The sequence below is a fragment of the Saccostrea cucullata genome, unplaced genomic scaffold, assembly GCF_032062105.1.
Source record: "Saccostrea cucullata isolate Sc308-1 unplaced genomic scaffold, CSIRO_AGI_Scuc_v1 ctg2117, whole genome shotgun sequence".
Taxonomy (NCBI): Eukaryota; Metazoa; Mollusca; class Bivalvia; order Ostreida; family Ostreidae; genus Saccostrea; species Saccostrea cuccullata.
Window position 1 is genome coordinate 18,637 of NW_026936285.1, and position 23,277 is coordinate 41,913.

Here is a 23,277-nt window from a genome sequence, read left to right on the forward strand (position 1 = left end):
CACCAGAACCTCCCCAATCATGTCTGTCTTAACCTAACAATAACACCAGAACCTCCCCAATCATGTCTGTCTTAACTAACACACCAGAACCTCCCCAATCATGTCTGTAACAACACCAGAACCTCCTCAATCACTGTCTAACAACACCAGAGCCTCCCCAATGATTCTGTCTTAACAACACCAGAACCTTCCCAATCATGTCAGTCTTAACCTAACAACACCAGAACCTCCCGAATCATGTCTGTCTTAACAACACTAACAACTGTTTTAATAACACCAGAACCTCATGTCTGTCTTAACCTAACAACACCAGTACCTCCCCAATCATGTCAGTCTTAACCTAACAATCATGTCTGTCTTAACCTAACAACACCAGAACCTCCCCAATCATGAACCTCCACAATCATGTCTGTCTAACCTAACAACACCAGAACCTCCCCATTCATGTCTGTCTTAACCTAACAACACCAGAACCTCCCAAATCATGTCTGTCTTTAACAACAATCATGTCAGTCTTAACAACAGAACCTCCCCAATCATGTCTGTCTTAACCTACCTCCCCAATCATGTCAGTCTTAACAACACCAGAACCCCCCAATCCTGTCAGTCTTAACCTTACAATACCAGAACCTCCCCAATCATGTTTGTCTTAACCTAACAACACCAGAACTTCCCCAATCATGTCTGTCTTAACCTAACACCACCAGAACCTCCCCAATCATGTCTGTTGTAACAACTCCAGAACCTCCCCAGTCATGTTTGTCTCAACCTAACAACACCAGAACCTCCCCATTCATGCCAGTCTTAACAACATCAGAACCTCCCCAATCATGTCTGTCTTAACCTAACAACACCAGAACCTCCCCAATCATTCTGTCTCAACACCAGAACTTCCCTCAATCATGTTAGTCTTAACCTAACAACACCAGACCCTTCGGAATCATGTTAGTCTTAAGAACACCAGAACCTCCCAATCATGTCTGTCTTAACAACACCAGAACCTTCCCCATAATGTCTTAACCTAACAACACCAGAACCTCCCCAATCATGTCTGTCTTAACCTAACAACACCAGAACCTCCCCAATCATGTCAGTCTTAACCTAACAACACCAGAACCTCCCCAATCATGTCTGTCTTAACAACATTAGAACCTCCCCAATCATGTCTGTATGTCTGTCTTAAGAACCTCCCCAATCATGTCTGTCTTAACAACACCAGAACCTCCCCAATCATTTCTTTCTTAACCTAACAACACCAGAACCTCCCCAATCATGCCTATCTTAACTCCAGAACCTTCCCAATCATGTCTGTCTTAAGAACACCAGAACCTCCCAATAATGTCAGTCTTAACAACACCAGAACCTCCCCAATCACGTCTGTCTTAACCTAACAATATCAGAACCTCCCCAATCATGTCTGTCTTAACAACACCAGAACCTGATAAATCATGTCTGTCTTAACAACACCAGAACCTCCCCAATCATGTCAGTCTTAACCTAACAACATCAGAACCTCCCCAATCATGTCTGTTTTAACAACACCAGAACCTCCCCAATCATCTGTCTTAACCTAACAACACCAGAACCTCCCAATCATGTCTGTCTTAACACAAACAGAACCTCCCCAATCAGAACAACACCAGAACCTCCCCAATCATGTCTGTCTTAACCTAACAGAACCTCCCCAATCATGTCCTTAACAACACCAGAACCTCCCCAATCATGTCTGTTCTAATAACAACACCAGAACCTCCCCAATCATGTCTGTCTTAACACCACCAGAACCTCCCCAATCATGTCTGTCTGAACAACACCAGAACCTTCCCAATCATGTCTGTCTTAACCTAACACCACCAGAACCTCCCCAATCATGTCTGTTTTAACAACACCAGAACCTCCCCAATCATGTCTGTCTTAACCTAACAACACCAGAACCTCCTCAATCATGTCTGTCTTAACCTAACAACACCAGAACCTCCCCAATCATGTCTGTCTTAACCTAACAATACCAGAACCTCCCCAATCATGTCTGTCTTAACCTAACAACACAAGAACCTCCCCAATCATGTCTGTCTTAACCTAACAACACCAGAACCTCCCCAATCATGTCTGTCTTAACCTAACAACACCAGAACCTCCCCAATCATGTCTGTCTTAACCTAACAACACCAGAACCTCCCCAATCATGTCAGTCTTAACCTAACAACACCAGAACCTCCCCAATCATGTCTGTCTTAACCTAACAACACCAGAACCTCCCCAATCATGTCTGTCTTAACCTAACAACACCAGAACCTCCCCAATCATGTCTGTCTTAACCTAACAACACCAGAACCTCCCCAATCATGTCAGTCTTAACAACACCAGAACCTCCCCAATCATGTCTGTCTTAACAACACCAGAACCTCCCCAATCATGTCTGTCTTAACCTAACAACACCAGAACCTCCCCAATCATGTCTGTCTTAACCTTACAACACCAGAACCTCCCCAATCATGTCTGTCTTAACAACACCAGAACCTCCCCAATCATGTCAGTCTTCATGTCAGTCTTAACCTAACAACACCAGAACCTCCCCAATCATGTCTGTCTTAACAACACCAGAACTAACAACACCAGAACCTCCCCAATCACCTGTCTTAACCTAACAACACCAGAACCCCCAATCATTCTGTCTGTTAACAACACCAGAACCTCCCCAATCATGTCTGTTTAACAACACCAGAACCTCCCCAATCATGTCTGTCTTAACAACACCAGAACCTCCCAAATTATGTCTGTCTTAACCTAACAACACCAGAACCTCCTAAATCATGTCTGTCTTAACAACACCAAACCTCCCAATCATAAGTCTTAACCTAACAACACCAGAACCTCCCAATCATACAACTTCATGTTAGACCATTAACAACACCAGAACCTCCCCAATCATGTTGACCTTCTTTAACAACACCAGTATAAACATTAACTCCTCCATAGTACCAAGTTAACATTAGGTCCATGTTTGCTAAAAGAATGCACATTTGTATTATTTATTCCACCCAGGGTTTAAATGGACTTTTAGCTTGAAACTATTTGTTATCTTCAAATTAGAATCTTCAAAACCTACCCAAACTAAACCAAATGTGTAAATAAAAACTTGAACAAATCAAGCACATACATTGACCAAGTAACATTATGCAAGGTATGCCATTTTTTATTTCTCAACCTTCACCCAAATTTAAAGTAAAAGTCAATTTAAGCAATGCATGGGCTGTTGATTTGCAATGTGCAATAAATGGCATTTTTGTACTGTGTTTAAGTCACCTGAGTGGCGCAGTGGTTAGAGTCCTGTTAGCTCTAGAGTTGTGAAGTAAATAGTAAGTGATGGCATTTTTATATGAATGAAAAATTATAAAGAGGGACATAACAGAACAAACAATCATTCAGTCTTCCACAATTAAGTAAAATTCAAGTATCTAACTCATGAAAAATAGCAGTGTCAGTTTCTAATTTACCTAACAAAAGAATAATCACAATATTAAAACAATATTTTCAAATTATCTATACTTAGATGCAGTCTCCAACAAATGATAAAAAAAGGATATTTTCAAAATAAATAACAATAAGTGTACTCTTAAAGTATTTACAAAAAAGTGTATACAATATGTACTCTCTTATTAATGACAATGAAGTGAAGTCTAAAATTAATGACAATAAAGCATATGCTCTAACATTGATTACAGAAAAGTGAATAGTTTCTTCATTGAACTCCTTTCTATTACAAAAAATATAATCATGCATAAAATCTTTTACCGAAAAAAATTAATTGCAGCTGTTCAATTCATTAGCTGACAGAAAAAAAACAAAAACATTTATTTAAAAAATCAAATATGAGCCAAATGGGCCAACAGTCATAGGTGACTTTTCTCTTATACAAAACTTTGATTATTACATGAATACGAAGTACATTCTGATTGCTTGATCAAAGTAATAACAAAGGATTGAAGGAACATTCATGAAAAATTATGTTTTAAACATTTTTTTTTATATGTACACAAACTTAGTTCACATGCTATTCCACTGCTTACATACAACGGTGACTTCTGGTGAATAAAGAATCTACAATCACCCAACTCTGAAATCAATGTTCAGAAGGATCTGTTCCTCTGTATCACTCTTGGTCCCCTCGATGCAGACGTCCTTAGCTCCTGGTGGGAGAAGCTCAGCCAGTCTGAAGTTAAAACTGCCATGATGGACATCCACAGTGGTTCTCAGGTGACATTGTGGAGATGTATCCAGCAGGAAACATTCCTGAGAGGTGGCTTCTGGGTTATTGTTGTAATCTGACACTTCAGTCTTTACAGTAACCCCTCCTGACTGGTTGGGGTCTTTCGTTTTGACTGGGGGTACCTCCAGATCCCGAGAAAGATTAGTGCAAGATGGCTCCTCAATACGCAGCCATTTTTGAGGAGGAGGATTTAGTGATTTAGGTGGTGCATGCCTACTTTTAAGGATTTTATGTTGCTGAGGAACAGTCCTGTCCTCTTCAGTAGAAGTGGGTGCAAGAGAAGCCAAGGTGACTACAGGATCTAAGGGCTCGGGGGGCATTGGTGGATCCAATTTTTTGCTGATTTCTTTAAGTATTCTGTGGGTGTAATATGTTCTCCTAGCAAAACACATATATTCATATCCATTGCACACACTTTTAGCATCTTTCCCACCAAAGTCCATTAAAGGTCTCAGTGATTGGTTGTTGTATTGATTTCTATAACCTGCAGTCCTCATCATCTCACAAATGCAGGAAGCAATACTTTTCTTTCCAAAAGCCTCATCTGTAAATCCATTACGGTTTTTAGAACATGGTTTGAAGTAGAAATTACTTTTATCATTTTTAGCTATGGCATCCAAGTACCTCTTCAGGAGTTTGTAATATGACCTTGGATTTTCTGGATCTTCATAATGAATGATCTTACAGGGTGTGTTGCCCTTATTTGTCAGGGACGTAATAGTTTCATAAGATGAAAGCATAGTGCAATTCAGCCAGACATATTGTCCATGTGCATTTTCAGAGAATGTGAAGAAATGAGGTTTCAGATTTTGATGATCCCTTGCAGAAGTGATGCCAAATATCTTAACATTGTAAAAGAAAATTGCGTAGCTGAGTCCTCCATTAGATTTGTGATCCATAACAGCATCATGCCACAACTGCTTTTCCGTGCTTTCAGATAAAAAGTTATATTTAATAGCAATTCTTTGTGCTATGATCTCTTTCACTCTGCTATTAAACAGCTCATAATTACCAAATAAAGCATTACTATTTTCTTGCTTGTCGAGATATTGCTGGATATTTGAAAGGATTCTGGTAATATATTTTGAGAGTGGTTTTTTTTTCACTTTCACTTCCATCACAAACTTAGATATTATAGTGCTGAATTGCTGAGGCCCGATTGTCTGGAGATCTTTACACAGTGGAATCACTGGGTCATCCGCGTTCCTCTTTCTTGACTCAGCCCAAGAGTCCCAAACTTGTACAGCATTCAGTATGTTGGGGGGTAAATTCATTTTGCTTCAAAAGTAAGTTCCACTTTTCTTGTATTCTTCAGTAAACTGCATTCCCTCTCATCACATCATCTGCAAATACCATCATTAGATATACACGTGTTAAAATACTAGTTTTCTAGTGTTTCATGAATCACAATAGCTGTAATCTTTTACAAGGAGAATATTTTTGAAATTGAACAACTAACAGTCTGGATTCTATAGGTATGTTTATATCCTGACTAGGGCTGGGTATTGGCCTGAGATTTCGTATTGCGATATATTGAGATATTTTTAACTGTATTGCGATATGTATTGCAAAATTTTCAATGTAATAAAAATGACATTTTCTTACTATATTTACTTTAATTTACATGCAGAATGTACATAACTATGATAAGTAACCAACACAGAATAAAAATCTTGTTGAAATTATTTAAGTTATGCTCTGAAATGTTCCCAAAAACAACTTCTGACTTACTGTTTGGTTTAATAACAAACTTTTTAAAGTCCATTTTCATATTTAATGACAAAATTCCTTAATCTAAGCATATTGCCAATATATCGATATTACAAAATCGTATTGCGATACGATATTTTTTGTCATTGTATTGCAATATATTGAAATATCGATATTATTGCCCAGCCCTAATCCTGACTGATTGTTGTTTAAAGTCTGTTGTCTTAACAATACTGTAGTGTCCAGTCTTTATATCAAAAAACGAGCTGACAATGTCATAGACATATTAAGACTTTCTGGATACAAGACCTCCTGGTAATTTGTATTGAGTTGGATAAAACTCCAGACTTCAAAACAAAATCCTTTTAGAAGAATTACACGCTTAGTTTGGACTTTCAGTAAGGCGTGGCATTCTCGACATTACCTAATTAGCTTCTGAAATTTACACAGCTTCCCTTCACTGTTGAAATATACATATGATAGAAATGCGGCCGAATGTCAACTGGTGTAGTAAATAGCCAATTAAAAGTTCTCTCACTGCACAGAGGTGGGGCATAAGTCGTCTGATCGTTATCAACAACAATTAAAGTTCCTTTGTTATTAATTTTGTAACCAATGAGAATCTACTATTATTCTCCATTACATAGCACCGAGAAAGTCACGCCCAACTGAAAGTCCAAAGATAGGGTAAAATACTCCTATCTCCTGGTATGCATGTTGTATACTACGTGAAAACTAGAAATATGTAAATTAGATATGAATACCCTCCTCAGGGTTTATAAGCCACGTTCATGATGGGGCCAAAAAAAGGCTTTCAAAAAGGAACTACTTTTTATTAAAATTCATAGTTTCTCTATTAAATTAAATAAACAGGGTTGAAGAAACATTTATTAAATACTTTTTTTAAAAGTTATATATGCACAAACAAAGGAATGGTTCAACTCTGTTTATACACTGAAAACACTAATCATCATCACTATTGTCCAACTCTGAAGTCAATCTTTAGGAGGATCTGTTCGTCTTTGTTACTCTTGATTCCCTCAATGCAGATGTCTTTAGCTCCTGGTGGGAGAAGCTCAGCCAGTCTGCCTTCCGGTCAAACTTCCATGGTGAACATCCACGGTGGTTCTCAGGTGACATTGTGGGGACATATCCACCATCTGACATCCGAGAGGTAACCTCAGGATCTAATTCTAAGTTTTTGACATTACCACCTTGCTACTGGTTGCTGTCTGGGTAATTATTAGGATCTAATTCCTCAGTTTTAACATTAATACCTTGGAACTGGTTGTTGCTTTCTGTACACAGTGCTATAAGCTCTTGTGAAGAGGAACTGCCAGACGACTTCTTCAATTTTGACTTCTTTTTACAACGACGATTGAATGATTGAGGTGGTGCATGTCTGTCGGTAGGGATCTTAGACTGCTGTGGGGAATCCCATTTCTCTTGGGTATCACACAAATGGGGTGCAGGTGGAGTCACTGTAACTGGAGGGTCATCTACTGGAAAAGGTGTGGTTGTCAATGGCTGAGGAGACAGGGTTGGATCCAGTCTCTTGCTGATTTCTTTTGTTTTGTTGGAGGCAGTTTGGCACCTTCTGTCATTAATCATGTATTCAATTCCAGTGTGGTCCTCTTTGGCATCCTCATCACTCAATTCCATCAATGGCTTCAGTGATTGATTGGTGTATGTATTGTTGTATTCCTTCACTCCACATTATCTCTTGAACACAGGACTTAATTTCATGCTTCCTGAAACTTTCAGCTACAAATCCCATTGATTTTTTAGGATTAGGTTTAAAATAAAACTTTTTTGTTTTAATATGAGCAATGCCATACAAACAGTTCTTCAGAAGTTTATAATATGACCTTGGATTCTTGGGGTCTTCATAATGGATGATCTTGCCAGGTGGATCTAGCTTGTTTTCAAGGCGTTGTTTTTGCCGATTCCGAAGACTTTTATAAGATAAAAGATTTTCACAGTCCAGTGTGACATAACGTCCATGTTGATTTTCAGAGAACTCAAAATACCAGCGTTTCAGATTATGGTGGTCTTTTACACAAGTTATGCCAAATATCTTGACATTGTAAAAGTAAATAGCATTAATAAGTCCCTTGTTCTTATAAGTATGAAAGATTCCAGCCTCCCAAATTTCATTTTCAGTTTGGCATGTAATTTCCTGTATATGTGTATTTTCATCTGAGCTCATTTTGTTTTAATGTGCCTTTTTTGTTTTGTTTTTTCCTATTTGCAGCTTCTAAGTCCTATCACATTTTTACAACTTTCTTTCTCTCTCATCAGATCACCTGCAATTTTCAAAATTTCATCTAATGAAGATTAGTTTATCATTCCATGTCAATTACACTTCAAAAAATAACACTAGTGCTTTGACAATTTTGGTAATCTGTAAGTTGTTGACAGTTAAATTTAGTATTTTGAAGGTTTTTGACAAATAGATTGGAGTTTTAGTAAGTTTTTGACTGCTGGATTTGAGTTTCTAACTTTCTGAATGTTAGATGTGAGTTTCTGTACTAGGTTGTTTGCAATTTAATTCTAGTATACATGTACTGTAAGTTGTTGAGAGTTCGGTTCAAATGTTTTGTAAGTAAATGTTGATGATTTAATTCTAGAGAACTGTTAGTCATTTAGAGTTAAATTCCTGTTCTGTAAGTTGTTGACAAATAGGTTCAGATGTTTTGTAAGTAAATGTTGGCGATTTAATTCTACAGTACTGTTAGTTGCTGACAGTTTCATTCTTAGTGTCTAGAGTACTGTTAGTTGCTGACAGTTTCATTCTTAGTGTCTAGAGTACTGTAAGTTGCTGACAGTTTCATTCTTCATGGTGTCATTCTAGCAATCAGCAACTTGCTGACAGTTAAATTCCAGTTTTCTTTTTAAAGTTGATGACAGTTCCAGTATTATGTCATCTGTTGACTATTAGATCTATGTCAGTATTTTATCAGTTGTTGACAGATTCCAATATAATGTCAGTTGCTGACAGTTGGATGCCAATATATTGTCAGTTGCTGACAGTTAGATTCCAGTATTTTGTCAGTTAGATTCCAGTATTTTGTCAATTGCTTAAATTCCGTTAATTTATCAGTTGCTTACAGATGGATTCCAATATACATGTACTGTCAGTTGCTGACATGTTTGATTCCAGTATTGTGTCAGTTGCTGACAATTAGATTTTAGAGCCATATAATGGTGACTGATGGTCAGACCAGTGTCTCCTTTATGAAGACATTCTTGGATTATCACACACAGACACACATTATATGACAAATGTCACAGCCTCCTGTCTATACAGATGTAGACATCAGCTAACATCTTTATTTACTCTTCTAACAAACTCACAAAGCATACCTTACACATCAGCCAACATATTATTTACTCTTCTAACAAATTCACCAAGCATACCTAACACATCAGTGCTTAGAAACCCCCTCAATTCTTTATGTGGCACACATCATGTGTAAGACTTAAATATTTTGACATGTTTTCTATGTAAAGATTACTTTAAATGTGAGTGATGCGGTTTAGACTGTTGTGTTAACAAGAGCCTTCCCGGCCTCTTAACAGATATCAGCTGCATTACTTCTACATTTATATCAGTGTTCTCCATTTCTTGAGAATTTATAAGATAACAAAGAGCTAAAAAGGGAGGTCCATTTCAATTGTATAAACACCCACACCCTTTACTAAAACAGGTTTAAAATGCTGTCAATTTTTATTGGCAAAATATTTCTGGAGACATGCAGTGTGGGACCCTCAAATTTATTTTTTTTAAGTATGGATTTGAGATATTTATAACTTGCATATTTATGATGTCACTCTTATCAGGTCTTACTCACAGACGCCTACACATGCATTCTACAGGTGTACAAAGACTGCAAATGTGTGCTTCAAACTGCTGAAATCTGATAACCCATATGCTTCTAATTATCTAAAAAGATTTCTTTAGACGATGAAGACATTTTAGCAACATTTAAATCTTTAACTGCCAATTATATAGTTGTAAACTTGTCTATTTTTACAGTTGGCATCTAAAAGGTATTGGGTGACATTCAGGTTGTATTTTTTTTGTTACCTGGAGACATTAATCACAGGGATCTGAGGCCCCCAGAAATCAGGGGGGCAGAAAATTGACAAAATCTACACCCTCTCTAATCTTACGCCAGACTTACTACGCAGAAAGGGAGCTTTGTCAGTTTTCATCACCTTATCGTTTTCCTTACAAGTGTTTTGTTTAAACAGTATTGATTACCTCCACAGAATTATTACAACTACACTATTATTTTCTAATTTCACGTAATCCATCTTATTTTAGGAGAAAACAACTTGTCAGATGCCTAACCAGCAAACAAGTCTTATCCCACAATAAATCTCGCTGCATGCACTTCATAAAAAACATGCTATGCAATTCAAATAACATGCAAATTAGGATTTTTCTTCCTTCATCAGAAGTAAACACTGCTGTGACTCACCCACAAGACAAAGTGTGAGCTACGGAGTGTCTTCTATAGAGAGTCTTCCCTATCATCTTGAGTATACAGAGTGTGTATTGATTCCGTATAACTCAGATGTCGGGGGAAATATCAGCTTTGTTTTGATTCTTTGACTCCGATGTCTGAGGTGATCTTAATTAACTACAGTATTTACATCCACCAAGTTTCTGTTGCTGATAATTATAAAATGAGTATATTTGTGCGATTTCTGGATTAATTTCCTAAGTACATTTGTATATGTACTACTAGTATTTATTCATAATAATATCTTGTATCTGTGGGTCTGTATCACCCCAGCAGTTAGATCTCCCCGTCTATAAGCGTGCTATGGTAGCGGAGTCACTGCTGCTCCAGATAAATATGTTTTACGTATGATCTATTGATTCCGCGTGTCTGGAGTTGTGGGGACAGTAAGGTAAGCCGGTTTACGATTTCTCCGACATTCAGATTTCTATTTTTACTCTCTCAGTTAAGTTTTTCACTTCTGATTGTATGCTGAATGTTCTTAAATCTTCACAGCTCCATCTTGCCTTATTTTATCTGTTTATTCTGATGATTCATCATTCCCTACTTAAACTATAGTTTAATGCTTTAATGTGTACACATGTATCTACTGGGCATTTTCTGAGACAAAGCATTGTGTTGGTCTTATCCTTTTCTAGTCATTAATGTGTCAATAACATAGTACTTGGTCAGAAGTTGTTACCATGCAGGTGTATAAAGGTGTAGAATACCTGTAGAATTCTGGACCCTCTGCTTTTGTTTTCACACAGGTAGACAAGTCCCTGACAAAACAGGTTTGTCCGTCCCACACATTCTGCAAAATATAAAAATAATTAAATATGCAAAGGTTTTGGACTTTGGTGTTTTGTAGTGGTATTTCTAATGATGAATCAACTGAAGACCAATTCTGCTGCCTGATCACATTCACAAAGGAAAAGCCTAAAGGAATTCAAATTATATAATTTTGTTGCATATTAAAAACTCCAAAAAAAAAAAAAAAAGGAATTAGGGATATAATTTTGAATTCCCTGTAAACCTGTATTTTTAATTTTCAAAGTTGGATGTTTGTTTTATGTTCCTTTTTATATGCACTGGAGCACTTATTATTACAAATCTCTGGCCCTGGAGCACCAATAATTATAAATCTCTAGGCTTTGAAGTTTAAATGAACCCTGAATCTCGGAGATCAACTCCTGATAAACATGATAAAAGATTTCTATATCCATGATATCAGTATGTCTGATGAAAGCATGTATATACGATTGATCTGTGAGAACAATTAGCAGGTATCTATTCAATATGCTGCTATATCTGTTACCAGTTTACTTTCAACACATTAAGCACAGTGACAAAATACAACTGAATCACTGATCCATGTACCTGCATATGAACCCATTTATATAATAAACCCAGCTTCTGTGGAATTCATGATATCAGTTATATAAATCTGTGATACAAGTTAACTCTCATCTGGTATAATACGCCTCTGATACTACATAATCACAGTCTCTGTGTAACTCTACACAGATTAAATATAGATCAGAGTTATTTACAAATAGTTTACCGGTTAACGATGTGTAATATAGCACTGAAATGAGTTATTTAGAAATAGTTTTCAGGTTAACTTTATGTAAAATTGTCCTATCATCAAAACACAGGATATGCATTTAGCAATGTTTTTTCCGTGCTTTGTTGAAATGTTTTATGCTTTTTATTTCCCCTAGTCTTGGTAAGATACTTTGTTGGTTGTAGTTAGATCTAACTTTACTGAATGTGGCCATTATCCCTGTGAGTTGAGTTTCCTGACATTAAAGGGCTGCATCCATCTTTATCTTGATAAAGGCTACAGACAGATGGATGCCCTCCATCAATCACCAGAGATCTCAGAGTTCATATCAATACACCACCCCCATAAACTAATGTACACAGCTACAGAGTCAATAGACAGATTACACAAACCAGATGTGATGGCCAGAGCTACTACAGATTCTTGTAGTACTCTCAGCTCTGCTTCAGTGACCAAGGGCTCATCAGGTCACAGTAAGGTGTTGAAATCAGGTGTCTGTATTTATGTCACCTGTAATATGACCACTTTAATGGTGTTACCTGAGAAGACACGCCTACTCTGACACTGTCAGGAATTCTAGTTATTCAATTCACAAGGATTTCATTATTTGTCAGTTTTATCTGAATTAAGGGCTTCCCAGATGCCGTTTTTATTGCCGACTTCTGTTTCTGAATTTTGTGTAGTTTTGTGTGGTTCCCTGCCTACTTAAAACAAACATCATAGAATCTAATTTATATCTGCCATGAATCATATACCAGGATCTAAGGAGGTTAAAAATAACTCTCTTCCATTCAGACTTTTTAACATTACTGATATAAAATCCTTTTTCCACATTGCACTAGAAACAAGACTTTAGACCTTCGTAAATTCAATGACTCAATTTTTTGATCATTGTTTAGTCAATAGTCAATCTTTCCTGATAGTAGGCTTATAGTAATTAATGTTCATTAATCACCGTAAGTGTTATATCAATGATTCTAAATTAGATAACAATGTCAAACTCGTAGATCGAAGTAAAACAAATTCATTAACATTTAAATTTTAAACAATAAAATGATGATTGTTAAAGATTTTTTTAGGCATACAAATGAAGAAATAATTAATTTATGTACATAAAACTTCAAAACTTTGAAAGAAAATAAAACAGATTCACTGCTTGTATAAATGTGGAAAGAAGGCACCAGATTTTCCAACACATTTTACTCCAATTTACTGTATAGTGTATAAAACTATAATGACCTGTTAATTGTCTGACAAAAGAGAAATCAAGTAGCACACAATATGTTATCAATGTAAGACATTTATCACTCTGATTTCTAAGAACACCTTGGTGTGCTAGCTTCCTCGTGTCATTCTCACCTCAGGGGAGGTAATGCTGTCTCTACCTGTAAGTGATGATTGTCTCCCCTGAGGCACCTGCACAATGATAACATTATGTAACACATGTTTTTCCTGTAAAACAAGTGTCACCAAACAGTAGAGAAATAATAGCATTATATGTTGGGATGTTTATAAAATGACTTACATTGAGGTTTGTAACTATTACTTCCAAATATCATGTGTATTTAATATCTACTTACATGCACAGTAAAAGATAATAAATTGATTTCTTAATCAAAATGGTCTTAAAGTCTAAACTAAAGTAATTAGTTGATTATGAGAATATCTAGATAAAAAGCGTAGACTTGTACCTCTGTTTTATCTATCAGAATTTTCTCAAGCAGAGAGCTGCAGTTTTGCAGTTTTTTCTAACCAAAAAAATTACATTGATATAATATATCACACCTCACTCATCTAAAACAATATAAAGAATGGTACACTGTCAATTAGTTATATACTCTCTTAACAACATTGCTGCTGCATGATGTGTATGGTGACCTTCCCAATGACACAGTTTAATTAACCTAAATAGATTAATTTCTATTTGAACAACATAAACATTTATTCACAAATCTAGAAGTGAGTGCCATGGGCAGCATGGACCTATATGACCAGTATATTTTATTTTTAACCCTCTCCACAACTAGTTTATTTGTACAGTGGAAATCAATATATTAATTTCTTCCACATGCTTTTACTCACCAATCAGACAACCTTCTCAGATTAGTGCAAATTGTGAGTGGCATTTCTCTCATCCAAGACCTTTAGAAAAGACAGTTCCCGCTCTGTGACGTCATGATATTCTTAGCTAGGTCGTTCGTAAGATGAGTCTCAAAAAATCTTTGTGCATAAAATGGTGATTAAATAAATAGTATGCCAAATAAATATGCTATTTTTCACAAAGTATTCACTCTGTTTGTAATAAAGATAATTGTATTCGTTTAATTCTCTCAAAACTTTTCCTGTTTTGGATTTCCCCCACCTGTGGAGACCTTCACCTTTATTTTACAGAAGCTTGGAATTTTGGGAAGGTTGTGATGTCATAGTTTTCTACAAGCTCGCTTGAACGGGAGAGAGATTCAGGGGCATTTTTAATTCGTTTTTCCGGTAGGTTTTGATTCGGTTATGCTCAATATCCTAATACAGAACAATTATACCTATTGATTTTTATTTTGAGCACTGTTATTTTTAGGACGAGTCTGACCTAATTATGTTATTTTGAATTTGCTGAGGCATGGCGGGGTAGGCCATTAGGCCACTTTCATAGTGCTTCAAGCGTTGTTTACACACATATCTGTACGGTTTCTTTTTGGGAAATATTGTAAATCACCAAGAAACTGTGGTGATATATTGATTAGACCTTTGTACTTGAAGCGAAAGTTAGAATTTTAGGAATTTGTCAGTTGTCTGTCTTCTGAGAGAAAACCAGCCTCTCCCCAAAGGCTATTACAGTGACAATTGAACCCCCGCTGTGTTGATAACGGAGTTTTTCTATGTCAAATTGTTAATTATTTCCTTGACCATCAATTAAGTTATTCTTACAGTAGTCATCAGGTCATTAACTTGTCAGTGACTGTGTGTTTTCACTTTGTGTTCTTTGATTGATTTCATTATAGGTGAATTGTGATTATAAATAAATTCACAGAGTGTGGCCAAAAATATCATATTCTGTATGTATAATTCCAACATTGGCTGTGATATAGTGTTTTATTAAGATGAATTATCATTGATCATGTTGATATACATAACAGGTATGGAATAAGCAACAATGGATCTATTAAAATTTCTGTGACCTTCACAATATGGGGACTGATGAATTGTCTCTCTCATTTCCTTTGAAGATGTGGAAGTGTTTTTTAACATAATGTTGCAAATAAGGATATTTAATACTTTATTGTTTCTTTCAGGATAGAAAGGATTCTGTGAATCAGGAGGGTAGAAAAACCGCGGTTGTAAAACCGACACAGCATAAATCTAACAAGATGGTGCTGTGTCGCGTTCTCCTTCTAGACGGCAACGACTTCGAAACCGACATCAATGTAAGTGATCAAATCAAGGCATTGTTTGTGTTTTGTCATTAAGACACCTTCACAACTCACAAGAGGTGTCGATCTGTGAAATGAAAAAAAGAGCTCTCAGGATGTAGATTTTAGCAATGCTTATCCGAAACAAATTTCAGGGGAGTTAGCTTGCCCCAGACTTCTATATTCACCCCTCCAACACCAATGCTCAACAATCATTCTCATTTTTTTCCCCCTGTTACATGAAAACACTAGTCTAAAAATCCCTGTGTAGCAAAGTACATGTATAGAGAAGAGGAATAACTCTTACCTTGAAATTTCTTCAGTCAATATGGAAGATGCTTGGGATGCTCTTTCTTATTAGGAATATTACCTGCTTAAAAAAAAGTAAATTTACCTTTTAAATTGATTGTTACCTTCAGAATATATGTCTGATGATTTTTATGATTTGTAGAGGAATGCAGAGGGAAGTGAATTGTTTGAAGAAGTTTGTAAAAAGTTGAACATAAGTGAAAAAGAATATTTTGGTCTGACATACACCGGTGCTCAAGATGTAAAGGTAATTGAATTAATTGTAAACCTGGACATAAACTAATTGTAAACTTGAACATGAACTAATTGTTAACTTGAACATGGGCTAATTGTTAACTTGAACATGAACTAATTGTAAATTTGAACATAAACCTATTTGTTAAACTATCAATCAGCATACTAAGATGCTTCCTAAATAACGTGCATCATTTTAAAGATTTAGATAGTGTTTGAAAGAAATGCGTTGTTACATGTAGAGTTAATCAGTTATTTTAGGATTGTTGATCAATTACAGCAGCAGTTTAAATGATATTGTGATTTTTATGATAAAGAGTTTGTAACTCAGTCCTTTGTTCATGTTTTTATTTACACTGTCATATTATGTAACAGTTATACTAGTGTATGTTTCTGTTTTAATTTAAATCTTTTTTTTTAATCACAGTATTGGCTAAACCTTGAGAAGAAAATTTCAAAGCAGGTGAAAAGTAAGTACCTGGTAGTGTGTTAGAAGTGTTTTCTTCATTGTTCTGACTGAACTTGCCTTTATCAATGAAAACCTGTCACACAGTCTGTGTTGTCCTTATAAAATTAGATACAAGGACAACTCTTCATAAAGACATTGATGAAAAACAGTCATTTTTGGTAAAGAGGAAATTCCACCAAAGTCTTCTGTAATATATAAGTTTATATTGATATGATTTAGGATCACAATGTTTTAATTTTTATGTTCATACTTTGTTTATCTGTTTACAGGTGGGACATGGGTTTTTGAGTTCGCTGTCAAATTTTATCCCCCAGAGCCCTCCCACCTTCATGAAGACATAACAAGGTAGGATTGCGACTTGTTGAATTAATCTGATAGATGATGGATAGTATACTGTATTTAATCTTTCCTTGATATTCTTAAAGTATAGTATTCATAGACTTTTGAACTTTCAACGAAACATCATCAGCTATGTAAATTTAATGTCCCAATTTTATGCTAGTTAAAACAGTCACTAATTAAATTTTAGAATTTTTCTCTGGTATTTATCAAAATAAATTACAGTTTTCAGAGATGTATCATCTCTGTCTTTGTTGAGCCTCTATATGAAATCCTCGATACAACTGTGTATCTTTTAATTTCATTTCAGATACCAGATTTGTTTACAGATCAGGGCAGATATTTACAATGGAAAGTAAGTTAATATTATTATTTTTTAATCTGTTACAGTTATTTACTGAATGAGTCTGTATTCTGATCATTCATTGGTTACCCTGCTCATTTATGACCCATGCTATGTCTCTATTCTATTCATTGTAGATTACCCTGCTCGTTTATGACCCACGCTATCCTGGGGTCCTACACAGTACAAGCTGAGATCGGGGATTACGACCCCCAGGAGGATGGACCTGATGATGAATATCTCAAAGCTTTCGATTTCGCTCCACAGCAGACACCAGAGCTGTCACAAAAGATACACGAACTACACAAAACACACAAGTAAGGCCATGCAAAGTTAATAACTTGGTTCTCAGGCCTTTTTTTCAAGAAATATGATGAGGGAGGGAGGCATTTTTTTTCTTTTTTATTGCCCCCAAAACATGATGAGGCAGCTTTTTACATTGTATAAAACCTCAAAAAATGATGAGGGAGGTGATTTGGTGTTTATATTTTATTGATTTAGCAATAAAAGGGTCAATGAGGCACCCTTGGAAGAGATGAGGGAGGACCTGAGAACCAAGAAATTAATTTTTTTTGCCTAAGTGTCACCAATAATACATATAGACCAGAGCTGTCACAAAATACACGAACTACACAAAACACACAAGTAATTGTGACTTATAATACATAAATAAGTTGTACTTGATTAGATATTTACAGTTGTTGGTTATTTCATTGTTTAGAATCAGTGTGTACTTAACAGTGGTAATGTTCTGTTTTGATTATGTGTACTTAACTAATGTTTTGATTTTGTTATCAGGGGACAGACTCCTGAGGAGGCAGAATTAAATTTCCTGGAAAATGCAAAGAAACTTGCCATGTACGGTGTTGATCTGCACAAAGCAAAGGTAGATAACTCACTGTGTACAGTGCAGCATTATAGCACAGAAAGAGATTAGTGAGGGATTGTTATAAGTAAGCAAGGGTAAATAACTGTGTACAACACAGCAACTATAGCACAGAAATAGATTAGTGAAGTTTGAAGTGATTTTCTTTAAATGTGGAATATGTAGACCTTACCAAAAATACATAAATATGTTTAGAGAAAATGTTAAACAACTCAACTTACAGTATATGTATTTGATCGTGATGAAAATGAATTCCGAAACATTGTGTTGATTTGACCTTTAACCATTGCAGGATTCCCAGAACCAGGTGGTTATGTTGGGGGTGTGTTCTAGTGGGATACAGCTCTACAGAGACAAACTCCGAATTAACCGATTCGTCTGGCCCAAAATCATCAAACTTACATATAAAAGAAACAACTTCTACATCAAAATCCGACCATCTGAGGTTATTATTGGTTCATTTTATCATTGCATAAAATTCAGTTTAACGGAAAAGGAATTATTGATAATTAAAAGTGAATTTGTTTTGATAGGATCAATGTTCTTTTCGTTGCAGGGGGAACAAGAAACAACATTATGTTTTAAATTAGATTCACATAAATTAGCCAAAAGATTATGGAAAACTTGTGTAGAACATCACACCTTCTTCAGGTTTGTTAAAATACAAACTAAATATAGTTGCCAAAGCAAATTCAATGAAAAATATTTACTATAATTTAAATATAAACACTAATAAAGGTGTATAAGTAAGAATTTATATCTCTGAATAACATTACATCCAAACACAGTGATATTGCATTCTAGTGTTGGTTTGTTACATGTCAAAACACTGTGGTGTTGATTGCTCTTACAACTTCTATGAATTCACCATATATTTAAATATTTTCTGTATGGCAGATTAAAGGAGCCAGAGAACAACAGTACAGGGACCCTGATTCCGCGATTTAACTCGAGGTTCCGGTACTCGGGACGAACTCAGAAACAGATCCGAGAACAGGAGGACTTGATAGACCGTCCTAAGGTGAAGGTCGAGAGACGTGGCCTGGGGAACAGTTTCCGTATGCCAAGGGACGCCGAGGGTCACATCATCAGGCATAGTGAGTAGCCGACCTAGTTCTGGCCTAGCAAGTCAATTACCTAGGAGGTCCAAAGGAAACAATTTCATTTTTTTTTAAGGGGGAGGGGGGCACTACAAAGGGAAAAGGTCTTAATTAAAATGTAATTGTTGATGGGATCACTTAAGTTACTTATTTAGTTATCATACAGGAAAAAAATTGAAAAATATGAATTATTCTTACCTTTTATGAGAGTCTACAAACTTGAAATAGGAATGGTAAACCATTATTATAACTGATCATTTAGGTGAAATATTTGTAAGAAGTTGACTTTGAGGCCATTGATTTTGTTACACTAGATGCGGACGGTCAGAATGATGCCTACGACCGTACAGATAAACTGGCCGGACACATGGATACAATGTCCAGTGGTCCACCCCCTTACAGTTCAATGGACCGTGGAGACAAAAGTCACAGGAAGCACGGGGAAACCCACCCCGATCATCCAGACACGACCGAAGACAGGCGGGATAAAATGCTGGGAAATCATGTATGCTTATATCAAATACATATATTTACAGAAAAAAGATAGCAGTTTTATAGTTGTGCATTTAAATGAGAAATTAAAAAGTATGATAAATTTATATTTATTTTGCAACATACATATGAGGGTTATTTGTATTTTGTAATCTATGAATTGTGATACCAGGACTAATTGTACTTGTCTTCTCTTGGACAGGATAAGACTGAGGGTGTGCCTGGGGAGGGCGGGGATGCTGCAACGTTAGAAGGGGGTGGGGCGCTTCACGGGGGCAAGAAATCCAAGGAGGACAAGGAGAGAGAGAAAAGAGAGAAAGAAGAAGAAAAACAGAGAAAGAAGGAGGAGGAACAGAGAAAGAAGGAAGAGGAGAAAGAACGGAAAAGACTGGAGAAAGAAAAGAAGAAACATAAAGACCATGCAGAGGACAGGACCGATAAAATGGTGAGCTGGAAAAAATACTTCTATCTGATTGTTCTGAAAAATGGTGAGGAGGAATAAATAGTTCTATCTGATTGTTCTAAAAGAAATTAAACTTAACAGTTTGATGGCTTTTGTTTTTTTTTTTCACACTTGTAATTATTATTCTCATAGCATCATTGTTTTGGAACTGAGCAAGTACGATATATAATAAGTGAGCATAACACTAGAGTGAGTTAAATTAAATTAAAATAAATACTTTGTGTTTCTAGGGAGACCATCATGCTGTGGAGACGGCCATCAATGGAACCTCTGGTACAATGGGACTAGATTCGGTAAGAAGCTTCTAACACGCGACTCATGTTTTGTGTGATTCACAATAGAGAGTTCTGTTTATTTACATTTTGATGTTCTTGCTATTGTAAGGAAATGCACATTTTTCCCATTAGGATCTTAGGAAGAGAGGTCTCCTGATTTCTTTGAGTATGTCCATTACCTGTCTTTAATGTTGAGTTTCTTTATTCACTTTTGTAAATGTAAACAGGATGCTGTTGTACTTGGAAAGGAAGGCAATAATGAGAATGCCCCGAAACCTGGAGGCGACGAAACTGCCCTTAAAACGGCCCCCAAAGAGGCAGAGGACCTTGAACATGTTAAACATGACAAGGCCCATCATGACAAGCTTAAGGATAAGAAAGAACATAAAAAGGGGGGAGGGTTGTTTGGCATGTTAAAGAAAACGCCATCGAAAGGGAAAGGCGACAAACACAAGTCCACGGAGACTGAAATAAACAACAAGGACTCACCAACAGACAGAACCACAGACAAATATAACCAGGTTATCAGTCACAATCATAAGCAACATGCTTGGTTTCTAATCCCAGAAATGCTTGTAGAGTTAGATATAGCACATTATAGAGGTTATTATGGTACACCCTGTATAAAGTATTATGGAACACCCTGTATAAGTATTATGGTACACCCTGTATGATATAATCATAACCCAGATGTTATCTACAGGTGCCCCCCAGCTTAAGCCCTTGGTGTGGTCTCGGACCCCCCAATGCTGGTGGGCTTGCCTCTACGAATGCTGCTTACATCTCTTATTTTTAATTTTTTGCATGAACATGATGAATGCAGTGGTTCCACGTTGCTTTTATCAAACATTTCTTTTTAGCACTTAATATGTAACCAAAAATTGTCTCAAGGTTCAAATTTTAATGAATAGATTTTTATTTTTTGTATAGAGTAAATGTACATGTATGTTTTATGCTCCATGTGTGTCTTTGTGGTGTTAAAACTTGTGATGTAATAATCTTTTTTCCCTAATATCTCTATTTGGAATGAAACTATGTGTACATTCTAACAGAGAATGATTGATTGGGCACCAGAAGTTAACCTGCAATGATGTATCTTCAACAGCTGACAGTTCAGCACAGAATTTATCAAGCAGTTTTGCATGTTATTAACAATGTATAGTCTACACATTGTCTGCCTTTGGAAGTCCATTTTTCTCCAGTTGTAATAACCCTTGCATGAAGAAGGATGAACATTCCAGGAATGAAACAAAGACCAGACTGTGCATGAATAAGGCCTTCCATTCATACAGGGTCTACTGTCAAGGTCTCTTTAACTCCTGCATGAGCTGAGATAATTCATCTAGAGAAGTATAGCATGGAGAAAAAATGATGGAAAAACCTTGCTCTTTTGCATGTGTTTATTGACTGTCTGAAGAAAAAAGAAAATGATTTTACTGAAATTTCTCTTTATTTCCTCAGGAAATTAAAAGTGAGAAAAAAGACATAAAACAAAAGTCTGGCCTTGTTCCTGAGGAGAATATAGAGGACGAGGTGTTCGCGGAGTCAGACTCTGTTAAACCCGTCATCGAGTCGAACGCTAAGTTAGTGAGTGAAGTGAAGTGGAACGAGAGGAAGAGTTCCTCCTCTTCTTCCTCCAGTAGTGATGAGGGAGAGGTGATGCTGGAACACAGAAGGTCTAGAGTTATAGAGGAAGAAGTCATCACCCCATCCTCTCCAACTCACGGTCAGGGCTCAAACACTATTATTGAGGAGGACATCCCGAGTGCAGGGGATTCTAGTAAACGTGAGGACAAGGCTTGTGTTAAGGAAGTGAATGTCAATGTGGTAGAAAACAACACTCAGTCTGCTACTCAAAAAGAGGAAACGCACAATAAAGGAGAGCAGAGTTCTAAAGTAGAACTCAAAGATGAGGTCATAGTGAAGGAGAACAAGGTCGAGGTGAATGTTGAAGTGAAGGATAAACCATCGTCAGATAGCACTGTCACAGAGATCTCTAAAACAGAAATAATAAGCTGTGTTGTTACTCCAGTAAACAGTGATAAATCAGGTGAGAATAAGTCGGAGGAAAAGTCAAAGAGGACAGAGGAGGTATGTAAGGAGGCTGAATCGCCTCCCGAAGTATGTGTGATCCTCACGAATGAGGAGGCAGGCAATGAGGACACAGGTGACACCTCAAAGGCTGAGGAGAAAAAAACAGTGGACGTCAGTAAAGAGGAAAAGAAGAGACAGAAGGAGGAGGAAAAAAGGAAAAAGCAGGAGGAAAAGGAAAAGAAGAAACAGGATCAAGCAGAGAAAAAAAGGAAGGAAAAGGAAGAAAAAGAGAGAAAGAAAAAGGAAAAATTAGAAGCAAAGAGGAAGAAAAGTGCAAAAGAGAAAGTGGAAGAAAAACAGGAGAATCAGACAAAGAGTGAGGCTGTTCCTTCTGAGGAGGAAGGGAAGGAAACAGAGACAAAAAAGGAGATAGTGGAGGAAACAAAGACTGTGACAAAAACAGAGAGTGGCGAACACTCAAAAGACGTCAGTGTGAAAATTAAGGTTTTACCAAAGAGTAATACCGACACTAGTTTGTTAGGGCAGGAAGTGTATGATGATAAATCAAAAGACCAGGAGGACAAAACAAAGGAAAGAAAGAAAGAGGAAGGTGTGAAGGAAAAACAGGAGGAAAAAGAGGACCAGAAAAACAAAAAATCAAAGAAGAAAAAATCCCTTACCAAGAAAAAGTCAGACTCCAAGAAAAAGTCCACTACAGGGTGCTTTAGTTTTGTTAGACATCACAAATCGTCTGATGATGAGAATGAGGCAGCAAGGATAGAACTTCCCACAGAGCCGTGGCAGAATGAACAAAAGGAAACTCAGGAACCGGTACTGTATAGAGCTGTATACAGCTGAAATTAATGAAATT

General features: G+C 36.5%; 2 protein-coding genes across 12 annotated transcripts in view; one reads left to right on the forward strand and one right to left on the reverse strand.

The window, feature by feature from the left end:
• LOC134245219 (band 4.1-like protein 3) overlaps positions 1–23,277 on the forward strand; it is a 39,686-nt gene that overhangs the window by 11,579 nt on the left and 4,830 nt on the right. For 4 of the 9 annotated variants that reach the window (XM_062727486.1, XM_062727491.1, XM_062727493.1 and 1 more), the window contains 15 exons: positions 15,346–15,477; positions 15,914–16,018; positions 16,433–16,475; positions 16,744–16,819; positions 17,124–17,168; positions 17,294–17,473; positions 17,955–18,042; positions 18,335–18,487; positions 18,599–18,693; positions 18,940–19,139; positions 19,457–19,647; positions 19,837–20,079; positions 20,328–20,390; positions 20,600–20,893; positions 21,834–23,237. In XM_062727486.1, coding sequence (XP_062583470.1) covers positions 15,346–15,477; positions 15,914–16,018; positions 16,433–16,475; positions 16,744–16,819; positions 17,124–17,168; positions 17,294–17,473; positions 17,955–18,042; positions 18,335–18,487; positions 18,599–18,693; positions 18,940–19,139; positions 19,457–19,647; positions 19,837–20,079; positions 20,328–20,390; positions 20,600–20,893; positions 21,834–23,237 — 3,312 coding nt within the window. Of the gene's footprint in view, positions 1–10,466; positions 10,616–10,643; positions 10,904–14,449; positions 14,546–15,345; positions 15,478–15,913; positions 16,019–16,432; positions 16,476–16,743; positions 16,820–17,123; positions 17,169–17,293; positions 17,474–17,775; positions 17,802–17,954; positions 18,043–18,334; positions 18,488–18,598; positions 18,694–18,939; positions 19,140–19,456; positions 19,648–19,836; positions 20,080–20,327; positions 20,391–20,599; positions 20,894–21,833; positions 23,238–23,277 lie in introns of those variants that run through there. The other 5 variants (XM_062727487.1, XM_062727490.1, XM_062727488.1 and 2 more) reach the window with 5 other exon arrangements.
• Positions 3,749–14,430, reverse strand: LOC134245221 (uncharacterized). Of its 3 annotated transcripts, none has more exons than XM_062727496.1 (3): positions 14,201–14,430; positions 11,223–11,305; positions 3,750–5,613 (listed from the first exon to the last, which is right to left on the reverse strand). In XM_062727496.1, exon 3 carries the CDS (start codon positions 5,542–5,544, stop codon positions 4,108–4,110), a length of 1,437 nt encoding a protein of 478 aa, XP_062583480.1. In that variant the 5' UTR covers positions 5,545–5,613; positions 11,223–11,305; positions 14,201–14,430; the 3' UTR covers positions 3,750–4,107. The 3 variants fall into 3 exon arrangements, with proteins under 3 accessions (XP_062583481.1, XP_062583480.1, XP_062583479.1); XM_062727495.1 differs by having other exon boundaries at positions 14,141–14,430; XM_062727497.1 differs by lacking the exons at positions 11,223–11,305; positions 14,201–14,430 and adding an exon at positions 6,958–7,062 and having other exon boundaries at positions 3,749–5,613.